We start from the raw sequence: 18,424 nt of genomic DNA on the forward strand, positions 1-18,424 counted from the left end.
GGAATAAACATCTCTGATCTAAGACAGCTGCCGGGAATCAAAGGCCGCCCCAATCAGCGCGGAACCGGCCGAAGATGTGACTGAAAAATGCCCGCTCCTGACAGGCGCAGGGATGGGGGTGCGAAGGCGATTCTCCTCGCAGTGCCTCCAGGCTCCGAGAGCAGCAGCAGTTCACCCATTACTCATCTGATTTGTTTTATAACACTTCTGACACCTAATCTTATCAGCTAATACCCACGATTTAGTTACCCGAGGCGATTTTTTTTTCTCACTAGCAGCAAAATTATTTGACTCTCTGCAGACCTGTTTACTTTTGTTAGCCTTAAAAAAAAAAAAAAAAAAAAAAAAAGGGAATTAAAAGGGTGAAAGCTAATGCATAAAGAAAAGATCCAGACTTTCCAAGACTGGTAGAAACAACCACTGAGGAAATATCAATTTAACTAAGAAAAAAAAAATCAAAAAAGAAATAGATTGTGAATATTGACAAAAGGGATTTACTAGGGAAGAGATCAGAAACCAAATGAACGCATATGTAGTTCATGCAGACTTGCCTGTAAAATAACAATTTATTTTAATACTTAAAAACCACACACAATCCAGTGATAAATGTCAATTACCAATAATCAGCATAAAGTGCCAAACAGCCATACAACTTTTTTTTTTTTTAATAAACAGAACTTATTGGAATGTCTCTTAATTTGAATACACTGTTCAGAAAGCCAGCATTTAAAAAAATACGCTCTCAAGTTGAGATTTGTTCTCTCACACCAGGACACATGAAGACTTTTAAGTACCACTAAAACCACGTTGTGCATACCGTCAGTTTGACGTATTGCCATCTTTCTTTCCTCTGGGTTTTTTAAATAAGTCCAGAAATCACAAACTTCCTCACAGCACATTAGACCACAAGGTAATAAAAAAGGTCTCCATGTCCCATGAACACTGATCTGTCCCAATACCAGGAACCCGTGGGTCTGAGATCTGGTTGTGTTTTCTAACACATGATAGGACTCCCCACTTGAGAGACTTAGGTCATTTCCAAACATTAATTTTCTTCTCCTTTTCTGAAAACAAGCTAGCAAATGAGATTTGCAAGTTGCCCCTCTCCTTGTCTTAATGGTGCTGTGATGAAAAAACACCATTTCAGTTCTTAATCGTCTTCTGGAATTCTCTGTATTTCCTGAAGTGTGAAAATAAGAAGCTTTATACAGTCAAAAAAAAAGTATAAAATAAGAGTTTGGATTTTCTTAAGTAATACTTTTGGAAGTTACGATTTTGGTTTGGGTTTTTTTTGGGGGGGTGGGGGGTGGGGTTGGTCGGGGGTATCTTGTGGGTTTTTTTTTGGTTTTAGAGAGATTCCTGTCCAACACGTGAGCACCACCTTTTGGCATAAAGTTTATCAAAGCCACACAAGTCAGCTAGCACTCTCTGTATCATTCATGCATATTTCAAATGCAAAATAATCTTTTCACCCACGATTTAGGAAGTTAATTTCTTGGATGGGGGATTGAAGGGGTGCGGATTTTGCCCTTTTTAAAGTAGAAACAAAAACAAAGCACAAAGTCCAGTGCTCCCGTCCTGAATGTTTTGTTTCTCCTATAGTTTTGGCGTAAAGTCTGAAGGGGAGGAAAAGTTCACAGAGGTTGGAGATTCAACACTTAAGTTTGGCAGGTTTCAGTTCCTTTACTTGCGTGTGCAGTGTCTTGTGGACCGCTAGTGTTCTGGACTGGCAAAATCCTTTCCCGCATTCTTGACACTTAAAAGGCTTTTCTTTAGAATGGATATATCTAGAGAGAGAAAAACAATTGAGATGTGAGAAATAAGTGGCCTAAACTCAGCAGTGAGCTACCTGAGGGAGAACATGCTGGAGATTTCTTACACCTACTGCTGAGACTGAGAGAGCTGGAGTGAGGCGCTCGGGTAATTGTCTGTAAGCGTGTGTGCAAGAGAGGGCGGTGTCAGAGGCCTATAGGGTGCCTTTCTTAGGCATAAAGAGCTTGTCTCTTGCTTTGGGGTCACCAGGCTGCATGTCCTCTGAATGATCATAGAGGCAGAGGACACTAGATGATGCAAAAGGAGGGTGAAAACATCTGTGGAAGCTAAAAAGGAGGCTGTGAAAGTAGGGAGTGAGTGAGGTATGTCTTCCACAGTGGCTGGGCTTTTCCACCAGCAGTAAGCAGAGGAAAAACTAGAGAGAGCACTGTTGGCTGGACAGGTACTTTGCTTTTCTTACAAAAATCTTCCTGCGTGTAGATGGATAACCGGGAGAGTACGAATACACAAGGGAAGAACAGGAGAAGAGAAATACTTACCTGTGATCCCTCAGGTGATCCTGTCTTCTGAAGGCCTTGTGACAAATGTCACATGTGTAGGGCCGTTCATCGGTGTGGGTTCTTTCATGGATCAAAAGGTTGTAGGACTTGGTGAAGTGCCTGCCACAGAATTTACACACAAACTCCTTCTTGGTTTTGGATGGTAGCCTTCCCCGTGTGGGTTTCTTTTCTGGAGAGAGTTTAGTCACCTCAAGCAAAGACCCCAGCCCTGCAGGTGAGCCCTGACTGTCTGCCTGTCCCAGTTTAGAGTGGTCCTCTTGCGTGGCAGCCACCGCTAAGTTGGCAAAGTCAAAGCGGGGTTTGGCTTTGAGGGTCATGTTGGCAGCCTCTTGCTTGGGCTGGATGACATGCGGGAAGAGCGGGAAGGTGGGCAGCTGGAACCGCGCGTCCACCAGGCTCGAGACACTGGGCACTTTGGAGAAGGAGGAGCGGGGCAGATGCATGGCCGGGTAGCCCAGAGTCCACTGGTGCAGGTGCACGGCGTGCAGGGCACTGAAGCCGTAGAGGTTGGAGAGGTGGTCAGAGGGCACGGCGGGCAGCCCGTTGAATGCTTGCAGGAAGGAGTAGTTGGTAAGCTGCAGAGAAGGATGAATAGGCACTGGGGCCGGCAGGGTTTTACTTCCCATGGTGGCCGCTCGGGAGGAGGATCTTGGGAGCAGGGGAGGAAAATATCTGGAAAATAAAGATGGATGGGGAAAGAGGAAGAGGTAGATTTATATAAAAACAAAAGTAAAAGGAATTTCTTGCCTCACCCCTCATAAATGTCCTTCTCCAAAGCCACAGGAGGAGGCTGCATTGGACTTAGAGAGGCCTGACCAGCTCTTTTCTGCAAGTGCATCCCCAGATTTGCCCTGTCCCCATCTCTCTCTTGCACACAAACTTTGTATGCCATCCACAATCATTCACTTCCCAAGAGCATCTGCTGTTAGGAGACTTCCAGTGATCTTCTACATGGGGATAGCCAAGAGATGCCATTTTGATCCACTAAGCTCAGGCATCTCCCAGTAATTTAAAATCCCTTCCAGGGTGACCTCAACCTTCAGAAAATAGTGAGATACTGCCCACTACATCTGTCCACAGAAACTGCATTTAGCCCTGACTCTTGAGGTGACACAGGGAAAGGTGCAGAGCTTGCTGCCCCTGGGTTGCTCAGCTCCCTGTGGTGTAGTCTCAGCCAAGTCCCTGAGGCGATGGAGGCACTTGGGTGCTCAGAATTGAATGTTCCCCCTCATTCAAAAAAAGAAAATCATTTGGAGAAAAAAAACAACATGGGGGGAAATACCAACAAAAGCCCTTCCTCTTGTGTACTGCAAAAAGAAATGGGAAAATGCTGAATTTGGGTGACGAATCTAAAGAGCCATTTGCTCTTCCCAGGGAGAAGTGCCTGGCTTCAAGCCCACATCCTAATCTAGGCAATTGCTTAATTAGAACCCTTCAAAAGGCAAAAAGATGAGGGCTGGCAAGACCCTTCCCGTGGGGCACCCAGAAAAGCAGCTGCAGGGCCACAGCCTTTCCCTGGGCTGGGTGCCACCACTTTGGTCTGTGTTTCAGGGTCCTGCCAAGCCCCTAGCCTCTCTTCTGGACCAGATCTCTACCAGTCCCACCCCACAAGGCAGAGGGGAAAATGCTACAAGGCAGCAACATTGAGGCACATCTGGCCCAGTCTGAAAATTCAGCCCCGGCTGCTGTCAACCATTTGGCAGGAGATGCCTCCCAAGGGTTTTTGGTGGGGATGCAGCTTCCTCCCTTTGTGGGTGTGAGAGAGCACCCATGGCTTTTGGGAGCATGACATCCCTGTAGCCTGGAGAGCCTCCTCCTTACTCCACACTCCTCACTTATACTCACTTTTCCCTCAGTGAGCCCTGGGATTTGCCTTCAGTGGGGCCAGAACCCCCACAGGTTTGCTGCAGGGCTCCCACAGGATCCACATAGGGTCTTCATAAGATCCTTATAGGGTTCCTGCTGAGTCACTGCAGGTTCCCCCAAAAGATCCCCACAAGGGACTCAGGCAAGATCCTTGCAGTATTCGGACTAGAATTCATCCCCATGTGAAGAGTAAAGCCACTTTGGAGAAATGGAGGCAGCAAAGTACAGCAGTGCAGTAACTGTCCCTCTGAGCTGGAAGTCTGGGGGTGTGGAAACTCGTGGTGGAAGAGGTCTAAAGACCAGGGAAACAAATCTGATTTATATTGTGTGCTGTTGGCTGGACAGAGGAGCTGTGGCTGGGAGGGTGTGAGAGGGAGAAGCTTGCTCTGAGCAGCTCTGTGCTCCAGGCCCACCTTTCACTCTGCTTTACATAAATCAGCAGCAGGAAGAGAGACTCAAACCTTAGAGGAATTCCACTGCAATGACCCAGAATAAGAGATTGTGACATTTTTCGTTTTTCAATTGGATACATTTCAGATAGTGACTGATTGAAAAATGCACACATTATATTCTTTACTCTACTCCCTTTCCTTTTTTTTTTTTTTTTGTAAACTCTGTAGGGCTGTTGAACCAACCAGACTGTTTTGTTGCTCTACTGGGGATATACTTTTATTTAGTTAGTGCTGCCTATACACTAAACATGTCCACATTGCAGCACAAATGCCTCAGTTGGTGACCCCAAGAACAAAGTGCAGAGAAAACACTTTTGTCCTCTCATCTGGGTACCTGAAAATATCTGTTTCTGTCTGTCACAGGGCTCCGTGTCTGTTTCCATGTCTAGGTAGCTCTAGACCTCTCAAACATGAAAAAGGCCATTGCAAATGAAGTTTATTCCTCTTTCTTTGTATCCTTAGAAAACATTAATATGGAATATAGAAATCTACTATGTCAGTGTGGGTAAATTCTTGCTCGATAACATTTAAAAAATTCTCTTTCGATTTCCCCAATAAAGAACAAGGCACACACCAGGGAGAAATACAATCAGGTCATAACAGCATCGATTGCACCCGCAGTTTTTTGGGTTTTGCTAGAGCAGTTCTGTTAAATTAAAAAGAAATTTAATTTTTTTAAAAGGATGGAAAAGCAAAAGGCAACAAGGGGGGGAGGAAATTAGAGGAGAAGAAAATCAGAAGAAAAGAGGAGGTGGGAGCAGAGTGTTCACGTTACTACAAGTTTCTTGGCACTTTTCCAGAAATGTAAGCTACACTTTTGCTCTGTACGACCGGGATAGTCAAAAATATAGATGAAGAGCAGGATATTTCATAAAGTCCCCTCACTCCGGGACATCAAAGCGAACGTGTTTCACAGTGCCGTAACTCTCTGGTCTCCCGCTTGCCGGCAGAGAGATCAACGTTTCTTTGATTTCGGTGTCACCTCTACCTTTAATTCTGCTTCATGTAAACAGATCGTTATCGGGTCTTCTTTTATTTCTTTTTCTTTTTTTTTTTTTTTTTTTTTTTTTTTTTTTTTACAGAAGACCCCGCGTGTTCTCTGCTTGAATTCCCCCCTTGCAATAAAGCTGTGCGGGGCTTTCTTTTTTAACACAAAGTAGCTCGGTGAGTAATTAAGAACAAACTTGTGTTCTGACTGAAACAAAACCCACTCATGCCAAGATAAATTTACCCTGCAAAATAGGATCATAAACTTGAAAGACTACATCTGTCTCCAGCTTTCTTACCCTTTGTCCTGAGTGAAGATACGGTAATGCTATTGTCCAGTTGCCACTGTTTTAAGACCATTGCAATCTTAACCTTCCAGATTAAATTCTACCTGCTCTATATGCAAAAAAAAAAAAAAATCTACTAGTCTTTATGCTGGTAGCAATGCAAGGGGCGAAATTAAATGGATTTTAAGTAATTTTGTGGCTAGTCAGTATTTTTCCCTTTCTACATTGAATTATCAATTTCCGTTGTGTCCTTTGAAAGGGATATTTGTTACATTAAATACCTGACTCATAAATAATGAGGTTTGCTAATTAGTTCCACATGGAAGAATGGAGGAGGTAAATTACCCTGAGAATGTTGCTTATTTTTACAAACATGATAAAGTAGCGGGCATAAAATGATGCATTCTTGCGACAGCCTCAAACTACAGGCATCAGGCTCATCTGTCAAAAAAAGTTCCCCATTTTTGCCTGAATTTTCTAAAGTCTGATAGCCACGTCCTTTCGTCTGCACACAATCGGTGTGCATGCAGCATTTTGCCACCAGGTCCGCTATTTATTTTGTCCCCTTTGAAGGGACGAAATTTTCCCTTCCAAAAGTTAAAGCTAGGAAATGGAGCTTACAAGTTATCTGTGTTTGGGAGTATAAGCGGAAAGGGAATAAAACTACCCTTTCGCTCAGCATTATTCGAGCGTAGTGCTCTTGAGGAATAAAGTGCATTGTTCAGCACAGATTTATTCAAAGTATTAATGAAGTGTGCAGAATCTATTAAAGCAGGTTTATTCGGGGCTAATTGAGCGTGAAAGAGTTAATTGCTAACATTAATGAGGACTGGAAGGACTCAGTCAGCATGTGCCTTGGATATCTCCGCTCAATCCTTATAAAATCATCATTCACATTTTATCACGAAATCGGTGTTGACAAGTCTCCCCAGACCACCACTGCGAGCGCGGGTGAATGAGATGGGCTTTAGGCTCTCAAATAATAATAATAAATAATAACCGGGGGCCGAGCGCACCAGCGATGGCTACTCTGCCCGGGGCAGCCTTTATCCCAAACAGCAAAAATCCCCGCGTTCGGCCCCTGGAGGGACAGCGGCTGCGAGGCCACGGGCGGAGCGCAGCCCCACGGCGAGCGTGGGTGGGTGCCGCGGGACGACCGCCGGGGTCAAGCTCCTCCACCTTCTCCCTGCACAAGTTTTTTAGGCCGTTTTGGGGGTACTGTGTGTGAACTTTTGCAATCCCCTCAGGTGTTGAAAGGCGCCCAGGACAAGATTCACCCTCGCTTTCTCCCTAGAGAAATGTCCCGTGCCTCCCCTGCACACGAACAAATCGTCCTTCCTCTCTCCCGGCCACAGAGAGGGTTTTTTTGCCTCTCTACTCCTCTCTTCCCACGGTCACAGCACGCACAGCCGCTGGTGGGGGGCAAAGCGCTGCGGTGACATCCCCGGGGGCAGCAGGGCACGGCGGCTCATCCCCGGGCCCTGCCAGCCGCAGCCGGGCTCGTCGCGGAGCTGCAGCCCCAGGGTGCCGAGCCCGGCGCTGCCTGAGGGGTCAGGCCTCTTTCTCAGCTGACTCCGGACTTTCTGAACTGGACCTTCTGTGCACCTGTCCGGGACTCGACCCTCACCTTCCTGCCTGCCTCGCGATTTATCGAACAATTCCTGCCGTGCTGCGACAATCTTCAAAATGCTCTATTTTTATAGCTCCCCTCCCAAAAGCCAGCTATAACAACCATACCCTAATCCTCGACTTTGCACTGACACTTTAGAGGCTCGGCCTGGAGAGAAACTTAGTCTCTCCCTGCGCTGAACTTGTTTCGATCCACTCAGACAAATATAAACATCAGGTTCATTTCTGTTATGGCCTTGGGAGGGAACAGCAAAACTTCTCGGATTCTAAAACACTGGAGTTACAAGAAAAGGGGAAAAAATAAAACAAAAAGAAAGAAGAAACCTCACAGAAATAAAGAAAGAAAAAGAAAGAGAAAGAAAAGCCAGTAATAGAAAGGAGAAAAGCTGGAAGTTCAAGTCTGTAAAGGACATGCAGGCTTCTGTTTTGCTCATATGTGTCATTTTTAGCTCGGGTTAAAAACACTGCTTCTCCGCAAGGGGGGAGACACAGCTTTGAAAGGGGAGGATAAATCTTTAAATAGCATCAAAATATCCGAGACCCATGTGAAGGCTTACCCCAGCCCTCCGCCCGCCCCAAAGAGAACAGTCCTTCTCACGTGAACCACAATTTCCACGCTTCTGCACCATCCAGAGGGTGGTGGGAGGGGATGGGAGCAAAGAAAGAAAGGAGGTAGAGTAAAGGAAGTGTTTGAATCGATATCCCCAACCCCCGAGGCTTGGCAAAACAAAAACCAAACAGAATGAGTTGTTCTTTTTATTTACCTAATCCCGATCTGTGCTCCACCGCTGGCAGCAGTTAAAAGATCCTGGGCTAAATTGGAGCTGGCAAAATAAAATAATGGAAAAAAAAAATAGGGGGAAAAAAAGAAAAAAAAAAAAAAAAGAGGTTGGGCTAGGTCAGTGTCTGTGCTGGCCCTGGGGGGCACAGCTCACCCCACCCACCCCACTGCTCCTCCAGCGGGTACAGGCAGATCCGAGCGGGGCCAGGTGTCCAGGTGCTCCGGCCGGTGGCGCCGGAGGTGCTCTCCCTGCTCCTGCTCCCGGAGGCGGCTGCGTGCGCTGGAGAGCGAACGCGCCCGGGAGCAGTCGCGCTCAGACTGAACCGATCCCTTCCCTCCTGCCTCCTCCTTATTTCAACCCCCCCTCCCAGCTCCCCCCTCAACCTCCCACCGCACTCCGGGCATGCGCACGCAGGGAGAAAGTTTCTGGCTGGGAAGAACCAACTTTTCAACCCGCTTCTCCTGGAGGCGCAGCAGCCCGGGGCTCGCAGCCCGCAAACCTCTCATCTCGCCCCCCCGCCCCGCTCCCGCAGCCTCCCCCGGAGCATCTCCCCAGGGCCCGCTGCTCTGGCCCCCCCGGCGGAACGTCCTCCGGGAGGCTCGGGGGTTCCCCGCGCAGCTCCGCTGCGGACGGGAAGCTCCCCCGGCGCCTCTGCGCGGCCGCGCTGCCTGCGCCGACCCGGCCCGCCGCTCCGCACCGCTCCGTTCTGCTCCGAACAGCGCCGACCCGCAGCGCTCCCGCCCGCCGCGCTGCGCCCCCTCCCCGCCGAGCAGAGCCGCGGGACAGGACTCACCGGGACCTGCCCAGAGGGCAGGAGGGGGACAAAGGCAGAAAGAATGGAAAAAGTGGAGGGAGGATGGAGGGAGGAATCTGCTCTCGCTGGACGGGCTTAGAGATCCCAAGTTGTTCTGCCTCTCTGAGATCCTCCGAGGGGATCCCGAGAGCCGCTTACCTGTGAGGGGTCCACCCCCTGGTTAGAGCCTCTTCCTCCGCCCGCCCCATCATCCCTCCGGATCCCCACTTTCCGCCCCAGCACCCCTGACCTCGGTGCCTTCCTCCTATCCTTCCTCCCATCCTTCCTCCCACGGGCCGGGAGGGTCTCTCCCTGCGCCCCGGAGGGGCTCCACGGCGTGCGAAACTCCGCGGATTCCCCGTGGATCGGAAGCCGCAGAGCTTCGCTTAGGTCCGGGGGCGACAATCAGGGCGAAACAGGAAAAAGCAAAATAACCCTCGAAAGAAAAAGGTTAAACGTGCTTTATAATTAATCCTGAGGCCGTAATCTCCTCGGTTATTTGTTTTTCTATTCATCCATCCATTCACACTCCTTTAGATCCGTGAAGGGGGAAAAATTGCTTGGGTGTATTACATTGTCCCGAGCAGACAGGGTAATATAATACGCGAGCGAAGACAGATCCGTCAGGATAACACGGTACCGTGCTCAGGAACACGCATGTGTTTTTTTATTGTTCATGTCACTCCCATTATTACGCCTATTTTTTTTTAACCATCTCCGAAGGAAAAACAAATAAAACCAAAATCAACAAAATAGCAACAAGAAAACACTACTTTATCCTACAGAATAAGTGTTCATGAACATGACAGTAGCGTGGCGAAGCAAGCCAAGCAATGCCATTTCAACCCCAAATCCCCTCTATTTTTATGAACAGTTTGGGGTCCAACATTGCACTCTGCTTCAGGCAGGCGAAAAGATTTTCGTTCCCTCTTTTTGTAAACGAGTGGCATTTTTATGAGGCAGAGGTAAAGCAAAGACGTTCCCAGTTCTTCTTCAGTTCTCTCGCATTTCGTGCTGTTATTTTCTTTCTCATTCTTTATTATCCACACACAGACTCAGGGAAAAAAAAAAACCCAAACAAAAAAACAAACACCTCCCCAAAACCCCCACCAAAAATACACACACACACGCACATACCGACACAGACACACAAACACACAAACACATAAACAAACCCCAAACTAGCCCAACCAACCAAACAATCACAAAAAAGCCCTTTAAAACCCAAACCCCTAAACCTCGCATTTTCATTCCTGTCGAGAATGCGATTTTGTGCCCGGTGCTGTAAACTGACTTCTTTGAATAACTTTGCCTTTTCAATTATAGTTTTCAAGTCCAGTTGTCAGAACATGAATGTAAGATTCCGAAGTGTCCCCAGACAAAGATACAGACCGCAGATAGGCTCTTCTAGCTGGAGATGTATCTTTTCCCATAGAAAATATCTTGTTAGAGCTGAGGGTGGATGCGTGCACTAATAAAAACAAAAATCGCAATTCTCTTTAGAGTAATAGTGGATTAGTTGAGACAGTAAACACAGAACAGCAATGATACCTGCACGTGCTGCCTTTGAGGGAACAAAATAAAAACCATGAACCTCCAGATAAAAACCTCATCATTCCGAAATAAATGCTTAAACATCGAAATAAATGGCAGTAAATGATCTCATTGTCTATGGGGGAGGGAGACACAAAAAAAATTATTCTCAAGCAAAAATATTTTATACTCAAATCATTCTATTCCAGGGTATTCCTGGAGGCTGCAGCTGAAAGCTGCCTGGATAACGCGTCGTCTGATAGTTATGTATTTGTTAAAAATTAAAAAATATTTGGACTTGTCAACCCCTTGGCGGTAGAACTGAAGCTTCAGGTTATCTGTCTTGTAAAGTGCATTTGTTTTAAATATCTGGTGTTTAAGGTATGAAGGGTATGTTGTTCCAAAACCTTTATTCTCGGATGGATTTTTATGATGTCCCTTGCTAATTTGCATTATGTCAACTTGCAGCGGTGGGGAACCTAATACCGGGAACGGGGTACAAAACCACTATTAGTACTGACACGCAAGGAATATGCTGCGCTTTTCCACAGCAAAGATCTGCTGTCGATTAGGAATGTTACAACTTCAAGAGAATTATGAAAAGTGAAGGCAATTGCTCCCAAAGCTAGCCACGTTTGTAGGATTTAGAAGTGACAGTGAAACCCAATTCGTTTCAAGAGAAATCTGGGGGGTGACTGGGGAGTCCAGAGCCCCCACTCCTTTTTCCTTCCTTTATCCCCTTCCCAAAGTCATTCCCATCCCTATCCTTCCCCACGAATCTGCAAGTCAAAGGCTCCCTGTGCTATGCACCCCATTTTCAGGGAGCAGCATCCGGACACCCCCGGCGCCCAGCACACCCGGACTGCCAGCCCGCTGCGCTCCCGCGGCGCCGGAGTGGCCGTCGGGCGCTGCCGCCTCGCCCCGGTGCCGTCGGTGCCGCTGCTGGTGCCCGGACTGGGGGGAACGGCTTAGTGACCCTGGCGGAGCAGACTCGGGGGACAAGGGGAGAACAGCTGAGGGCATTTCGCCGTCCCTCGTGTGGGGAGCTTGTTGTGCTTGTCACCTCCTCCCTAACGAGTTCTGGGTTCAAGGGCTAACCCTGCGCAGCGCGGGCATTGGGGTTCGCTCCTCCTCTGGTTTAAGCTGCTGTGGATGCCGATCATCCCTGGATGCACCTACAGGCGTGCTGGGAGAGGGCTGCACAGCCTGACTGATGTTCCTCTTCCCTCCTGCAGCTGGGATACCCAGCTTCACCCACTCAAGCTTTGCAAGAAAAACGATTCCCGGCCCCATTCCATAGACACGCGAGGGGTAAAACTCCCTTTTGCTTCCGTGGGACTTTCTCCCCGCCAGGGAGCTGCGCTTGTCCCTTAAAAATTCTTTCACTGAGAAGAAACAGCCGTGCTACTCGCGAAGCATCATCCGCGGGCTGGGGCTGGGGGGAGCAGCGGGTTTTGCGGGGCAGGGGGAGGTTGGTGTGCTCGGCGAGCCCAGGGGCGATGGAGCCCCTGGAGTCTGGCGAAGGCAGCGGTGGTGGGTGGGGGATGGCTGGGCAAAGCCGCCTCCGCTCGGCAGCCCTGCAGCTCCCGACGCTCCCGGGGAAAGGAAGCGGGAGCAGGACTGAGCAGCCGGCAGCGCTCGGCGGAGGTTGCAAAGTTTCTTCGCTGCCGGAGCTTTACCGGGAGGGTGGAGCAGCCCCAGCGGCAGACGCGCATGGGAGAGCAGGCACAAGTGCACTCAGCGTTCTCCTCCTTGTCCTCACGCCTCCCCAGGCAAGGTGGAACGACCCGGTTATCTGTGGCACCTGGGACACACACATATGTGTGTAAATATATATATTCTGCTTTGCTTCTCTTTGCCTGATTTCTCCTCTTCCCCTGATTTTGCTGATGACCGCGGTGGAGGATTAGACTGTGCGGACTCTGCCGTCCCTGGAATGGGCCGGACTGAGACGAGCAGGGAGAGCCAGAAAGGGGCAGGAAGGGCCACGAAGCCCCGGAGGCCGAGCGCGGAGTGTGGCCGGGAGCTGCGGGCGGCGATGAGCGCAGGCAGGGCCCGGAGGCAGCGCGGGCGCTCCCGCACCCCCTTTCCCAAACTGATCTCCCACTCCCTCCCGACCCCAGTTCTCTCCTCAGGTTCCATGTAGCCTTAGTGTTTTAATAGTTGCTAATGACAAGAAAGGGAAGAATAGCGGCAAACAACGCGGGTAGAAACTGCTCCCGCGGTGCGAGTAAACGCTCTTCAAATAGCAACTCCCGCCTCCATCCCCCGAACACAAAATAGGTGCAGAGATGGATACAAGGCTGTTCTGCCAACTTTTGAGGTTTGGTTGGCTTTTTTTTTGTTTGTTTGTTTTCAAAATTCTAGGGTTCCCTGAAAATAAGAGCCAAACTTTGGAACATCTCCATTTTGTTAGCAAGAGGGAAATCATTTTTGCTCGATTGCGATGCTCAGATGTTATTGACGCCCTTCTCCAGAGAGTTACTGCGGCGGGGGAGAGATCCGAGGGCGCGTAAGTCCCGTTTGCCCCCCCGCGCCCCGCGCAGCCGGCGGGGACAGCGCTCTGCCAGCAACTTCTGCGGGGCGGGAAAGAAAACCCAGAGCACGGAACAGAGCGATAGGGGATTTGTCTTCTTCAAGAATCACAATGGATTTTGCAAGCACTAATTAAGTGCAAGATCTCCCCCCACCCCCAGTCCCCGGCCCCACACACCCCTTGTTTGCAAAGCGGTGTGAAGTCGGTTGTGTAAATGATTCCACTTTAACTTCCAGCCCCTTTAGATCACCAATAGTGCCGTGGTGGTGCTGCTCACACTGGTGCGGTGAGAGTCAGCATTTCCATTATAATTTCCTATTTTCAGGAGTTTTTACAGTGGTCATAAAAATTCAATCCAGGCTCAAACTTGGCATCCCAGGGCTCCTCCCAGGAGTCATTTCTTTTTGTTGTATTTGAAAGAGGAAACCATTTATCTGTTTTTACATTGCGAGAGAGTAACAAAAGGAAGCAAAAGCAGGGTTTGCAGAATATTTTTGTATTTTATATCGCTTGCTTTTCCTCAGCTTTACAGTATCTGCCATAGATGTTAAAGGAGTACGGTACACAGTAATTAATAACACATGAAAAACCATCAGGTTATAGAGAAACCAGAGTCTGCAATCAGAATTGATCATAGAAAATATCCTCCATCATTCTGAAATCCTTTGCTTTTCTAAACTAATAATTTATTAGCAAGACATCCAAAATGTAATTTGATGCTGGGGGTCACTTTGGTTTAAAATGAACTGATCATTTTGGAAATCTGAGAAAGTTTTCATATGTGCTCATTTTTAAGATAAATTTTGTAAAAGTACAGATGTTTTCACTGCAGATTTGAGGAGTCTATCCTCCAGCCCCCTTTAAGCAAGTATATGTACAACAGTCAAATAATCTTTGGATTTAGGCGTCCCTAAGTATTCATTTATATGATGGATTGTAATGGCTATATGGCTCCCTTGAAACCATTATATTCTATCAGGTCAAAACCAGCTTCTTAAAAAAGTTCATTTAATACAAGGGTGGCTGGAATGATTTGTGTACATTACATTTGCTCACATACAATTCCCATATCTGCTAGAAATTGAGTAAGGATTTAATGATCCCAGGGGAACTGAAGGCTTTGGTGACATGAGTCCTGAAGGGGCCTGTGAGACAAAGACCAGTGTGAATTGGGACACTGAAGTAGAATGCCAGCGAAGCCTGGACATCACATCATTTTGCTGTGGATTATGTCTATGCCACATGTTTTAAAGAGAAAGCCTTTTTCTATTGCTATAGAATATACATTTCTGCTGGCCTGGAAACTCACTAGGGGTATCTTCCAACTCATCCAGCTCCAGTTTATCTAGGAAAAAGGATCACCAAGAACAATATCTCAGATGTGAAAGAGTTACTTCTTGGTGGTACCAAAAGGTGTGTATGGAATTAGAATTACATATGTATGCATGTAAATACATGTACACTAGGAAAGGAAAGAACCTATGTAGGTATATTGAGACACAGAGGGAGATTAACACAGACAGCATGACAGGATGCACAGTGGAAGTAGGGGGATATGAATATTGAATCAAGGAATGTCAGTGACCTTTATATTTTTAACTTTTTGAAATGACATGTAATTTGATAAGGCTCATATTTACTATAGTTAAAGGAGGACTCCATAACTTTCAGTGAATAAAGGCAACATTTGCTTGCCATGGGGTGTCAGTCACAGGACTGGAACCAGAATTCCACCAGATTTATCTTCCATGGAGTGATTTCATCACAGTGACATTAGACTAGTAACCCCCAGTGGATCCAGCACTTCCTGAAAGCAGGGAACTTCCTGTTGAAATCATTCTAGAGAAACCTTTCCCTCTTTTTGACTGGCACATACACAGAGCCAGTGGTTCCTATTTTAGGTATCTCAATCCAGAGCCTGAAGGCTAGGGGGTGGATGTAAGTCTTTTCTATTTCTACATTTTTATCAGGCTTTATCTTCAGGAGTTGATAATGTACATATCTGCAGTAGTTGACAGGTCACACACCTATGTGACAAGAATATTGTTATAAATGAAAACAGTGAAACATTTTCTGCACAAGTGGTTAGAAAAGCTTTTCCTAGGACTTAATTACAGCATTTCATGACAACCATTCAGCATCTCTTTTGGGATTACCAGCTTTGGAGATAGCAATACAAACGGACAGGACTCCCCATTTGATATCCCAATTATCTGAGATCTTGTTTTGGCTTTGTCCATTGCATAAGTAATAAAATCAGGCTCTGAGTTCAGTCAGTTGCCAATACTCCTATCCCTTCATCCCAACAGACCAGACACTGGAGCCCAAAGGCCCATTCAATCCATGTGCAGCAGCATGAGGGGAGATTGGACCATCATTTGTGCCATGAAATTCCAACAATTTGTCCAGAATTGTGAGCTTTGACACAACAGCTGCCATGCCTGCCTGGCGCAGCAAACAGGGAGAAGTGCTGAAGATTGGGAAGATCCTGTGCAAAGCTGTTCCACAGACTTGGACAGGCTCCAGGGGTAGATCTGCTGGGTCAGGTCTGTGGAGTAGGAGTCACAGCCTACAGCTCAGAAATGTGGTTGTTGTTTTAAATATCCAGGGCCTGAATCTTGGAAAGACACCCAAGGAGGGCAGAACCTGGAGCAGTAGCCCATGGGAGTCAACTTTAAAATCAGGTTTGGGTCCTTCACTGTTTGAGCAAATATTTGAAACTACCTCTATTTCATGTCCTGTAGAGCGATGGGAATCTACTACAGGACTGAGAGGCTCCTGCACTGGGGTCACCTGTCCTGCTCCAGACAAATGTGTTGTCCATAGCTGCTGGTCCCATCACTGCTGCCCGTTCCCTTGGCCACAAGCTCATTGACCAGTGCTGCTGGCAGACACAGTGACAGCACTCCACGGGGGACAAGGACATTTTAAATTCAATTACATCAGCTCTTGGTCATCTAAACCACATCTGTGTCCCCTCTCTTCTATGATATGACGATTGCCAGAGGCCAGTTGATCCTGAGTCATATGTACACTCCTGACATGACATTGAAGCAGCCACGGAGTCCCAGGACTCTATCTCCCACAGAAAACTATATGATTTTTTTATGATTGACTTCAGCGACATTAATATCTAAGAACTGCAGCATTGTGTCCCTGCAGATTCAATTTCTTGACTTTCACTCAGTGGAAAGGTGTTATTTTAACACAAAGTGTTGTTTTTAATAATACAGAACTAGTGCCTGGCTAAAATATGTAGAAATACTGATCTGGTGACAATTTTATTATTTAGAACAACTGTATAATGATGTTTATTTAGGATAATATATAAGAAATTAGAATTTTAGTTGTATAGTCACTCACAATGGCTTTCCTGTTTTTAGCCATTTCTAAATATGTAGCAGCACTATAGAAAAAAATAGACTTTGTGTGTGTGTGTGTGTGTGTGTGTGTGTGTGTGTGTGTGTGTGTTAACTTTCAAAAAGGATATAAATTCCCTTTGAAACTACATGGAAATAAACCTGAGGGGCCAACTAAAAGTCACAAAAGCAAAGGAAGTTGAGAGTCAAGTCGGAAAGACAATTTTCTGTCATACACAGTCATGCTGAAGTGTTAGAGATAAAGGTCACCTAACAGGGGGGGCTTTGTGCCATCAGGTGATCCTAAATACCAAATAAGCTGCAATACACCGGCCCAAGGGGAAGATTAAGCAGTGACAGAGTTTCAGCTCTAACTGAGAACTTCCTGCTATTCGTGGTTTGAGGTCAGGCCTTTAAGGTTATTTTGAGACAGAGTTTTGCGTGTAAAGCTGTATGAACAATACATTCAGGGCATCACTGAACAGACAGGACCATAAAAATCTTTTCTTTCAGTGCAATCCTGAAGAAAACTCGCCACCTGCTGGCCGAGCGCCTCCTCGTGCTGTCCTTCTCCAGCCAGCGTTTGCTAAAGTTGGTTTTACCAGCTCACAGCAGCTGAAATAATCCACAGTTCATGCTCTCGCCAGTTAAAGCCCTCATTTTGGGACCTTCTGTCTCAAAGCAAAAAATAATTTTAATCTGATATCTCTGTATGACACTATTTTGCAATGATGTTTGAAAATACTGCGAATCAAATATTTCAGCATGAATAATAGTCTCTCAAGGCTTAAATATTTTTGTACGAGTGAGTTTTGTTAAATGTATTTTTAAATGTCTATATCCTCTTTCTTTCCCTTATGATTACATCAGGAATCTTTGTGGTTCCTTTTGTGATATTTGTGTTGCCACAGGGTCTATTTGCTGTTACTGCTTTTATTTACTGTTACTAAATAGTAACTGGAGATTTTGACATCTCATTAGAAACAGTTCTCATTCCTGTTATGGGAAAGGGAACACCTCTCAATGCTAAAGCTTACCATCTTATTTTTTGTTTTGCTGACATTTTAGTAAGCAACTCTAGACTATTTAGTAGAGATAACAGAATGTTTTGTCAATTGAATAAGTCAGGCATGTTATGTTGCCTTTTTTCATTACTGTCTGCTCTACACTCAGCTAAATTAGATGGCAGATCCCATTGATTCCAATCAACATTGGGCAGACCATTACAAAATTACCCAAAACACGATGTGAACATACTTCAGAGCTAATATTGGGATTTCAGTCTCTTGATGAGGATTGTGAATGCCCAAGCCACAGGAAAAAAGAGAATTCACAGCCAGCAGGTTCTGGATACAGCAAGGGAGAAGGGAGTGAAGGCTGAGTTCATCCAGACTCAGTGACCAAGTGTCCCATGGAAGGGGGCAGCAGTCAGTGTGAGGATGGCATGTAGCAAGGTAAAGGAATTCATCTATCAATACAGCCAACAAAGTGGAGAAGGAAAATAAAACATGGGTAGCTTTCCAAATTGGAAGAGTGCAATAGAGAAACGGGTGAGACTTAAATCCTGTTTATTCCAATTCATATTGCATTTGAATTTCAATTCAATACTCTGCATCAAAAAAATGACAAAGATGCTGAAGTTAAAAAGCAAATGTAGGAAGCAGGAACAGTGGAAGAATAAAAAAAAAACAAACCATCAGGTATATAACATAAATGTAAGCATAATACTGAGAAACCAAGATAGAAATATTGGCTAGAAGAGCCAAAAGAATAAAAAATGGGCAATTATTTTGAGTCATTAACCATTAAGAATTCAGTCTCTCACAACTTAAGAATAATTTCTTCTCAGTGTGTGGTAATAAGGATG

The 18,424-nt window shown here is 46.3% G+C and overlaps 1 protein-coding gene across 1 annotated transcript; it reads right to left on the reverse strand.

The window, feature by feature from the left end:
* Positions 1 to 547: 547 nt before the first annotated feature.
* On the reverse strand, positions 548 to 8,653 carry OSR1 (odd-skipped related transcription factor 1). The gene is made up of 3 exons (XM_085056925.1): positions 8,319 to 8,653; positions 2,313 to 3,005; positions 548 to 1,787 (listed from the first exon to the last, which is right to left on the reverse strand). Exons 2-3 carry the CDS (start codon positions 2,957 to 2,959, stop codon positions 1,652 to 1,654), a joined length of 783 nt encoding a protein of 260 aa, XP_084913051.1. The 5' UTR covers positions 2,960 to 3,005; positions 8,319 to 8,653; the 3' UTR covers positions 548 to 1,651.
* Positions 8,654 to 18,424: the final 9,771 nt, after the last annotated feature.

Source organism: Lichenostomus cassidix, chromosome 3, assembly GCF_008360975.1.
Source record: "Lichenostomus cassidix isolate B80296 chromosome 3, HeHo_3.0, whole genome shotgun sequence".
Classification (NCBI taxonomy): Eukaryota; Metazoa; Chordata; class Aves; order Passeriformes; family Meliphagidae; genus Lichenostomus; species Lichenostomus cassidix.

What these genes read in the sequence shown, in the direction of transcription:
- OSR1 (XM_085056925.1), bottom strand. Translation starts at nt 2,959, where the DNA reads ATGGGAAGTAAAACCCTGCCGGCCCCAGTGCCTATTCATCCTTCTCTG. An exon ending in GATCACCTGAGGGATCACAG is followed by an intron (nt 1,788 to 2,312) that starts GTAAGTATTTCT and finishes TTCTCTCTCTAG; the next exon opens with ATATATCCATTCTAAAGAAA.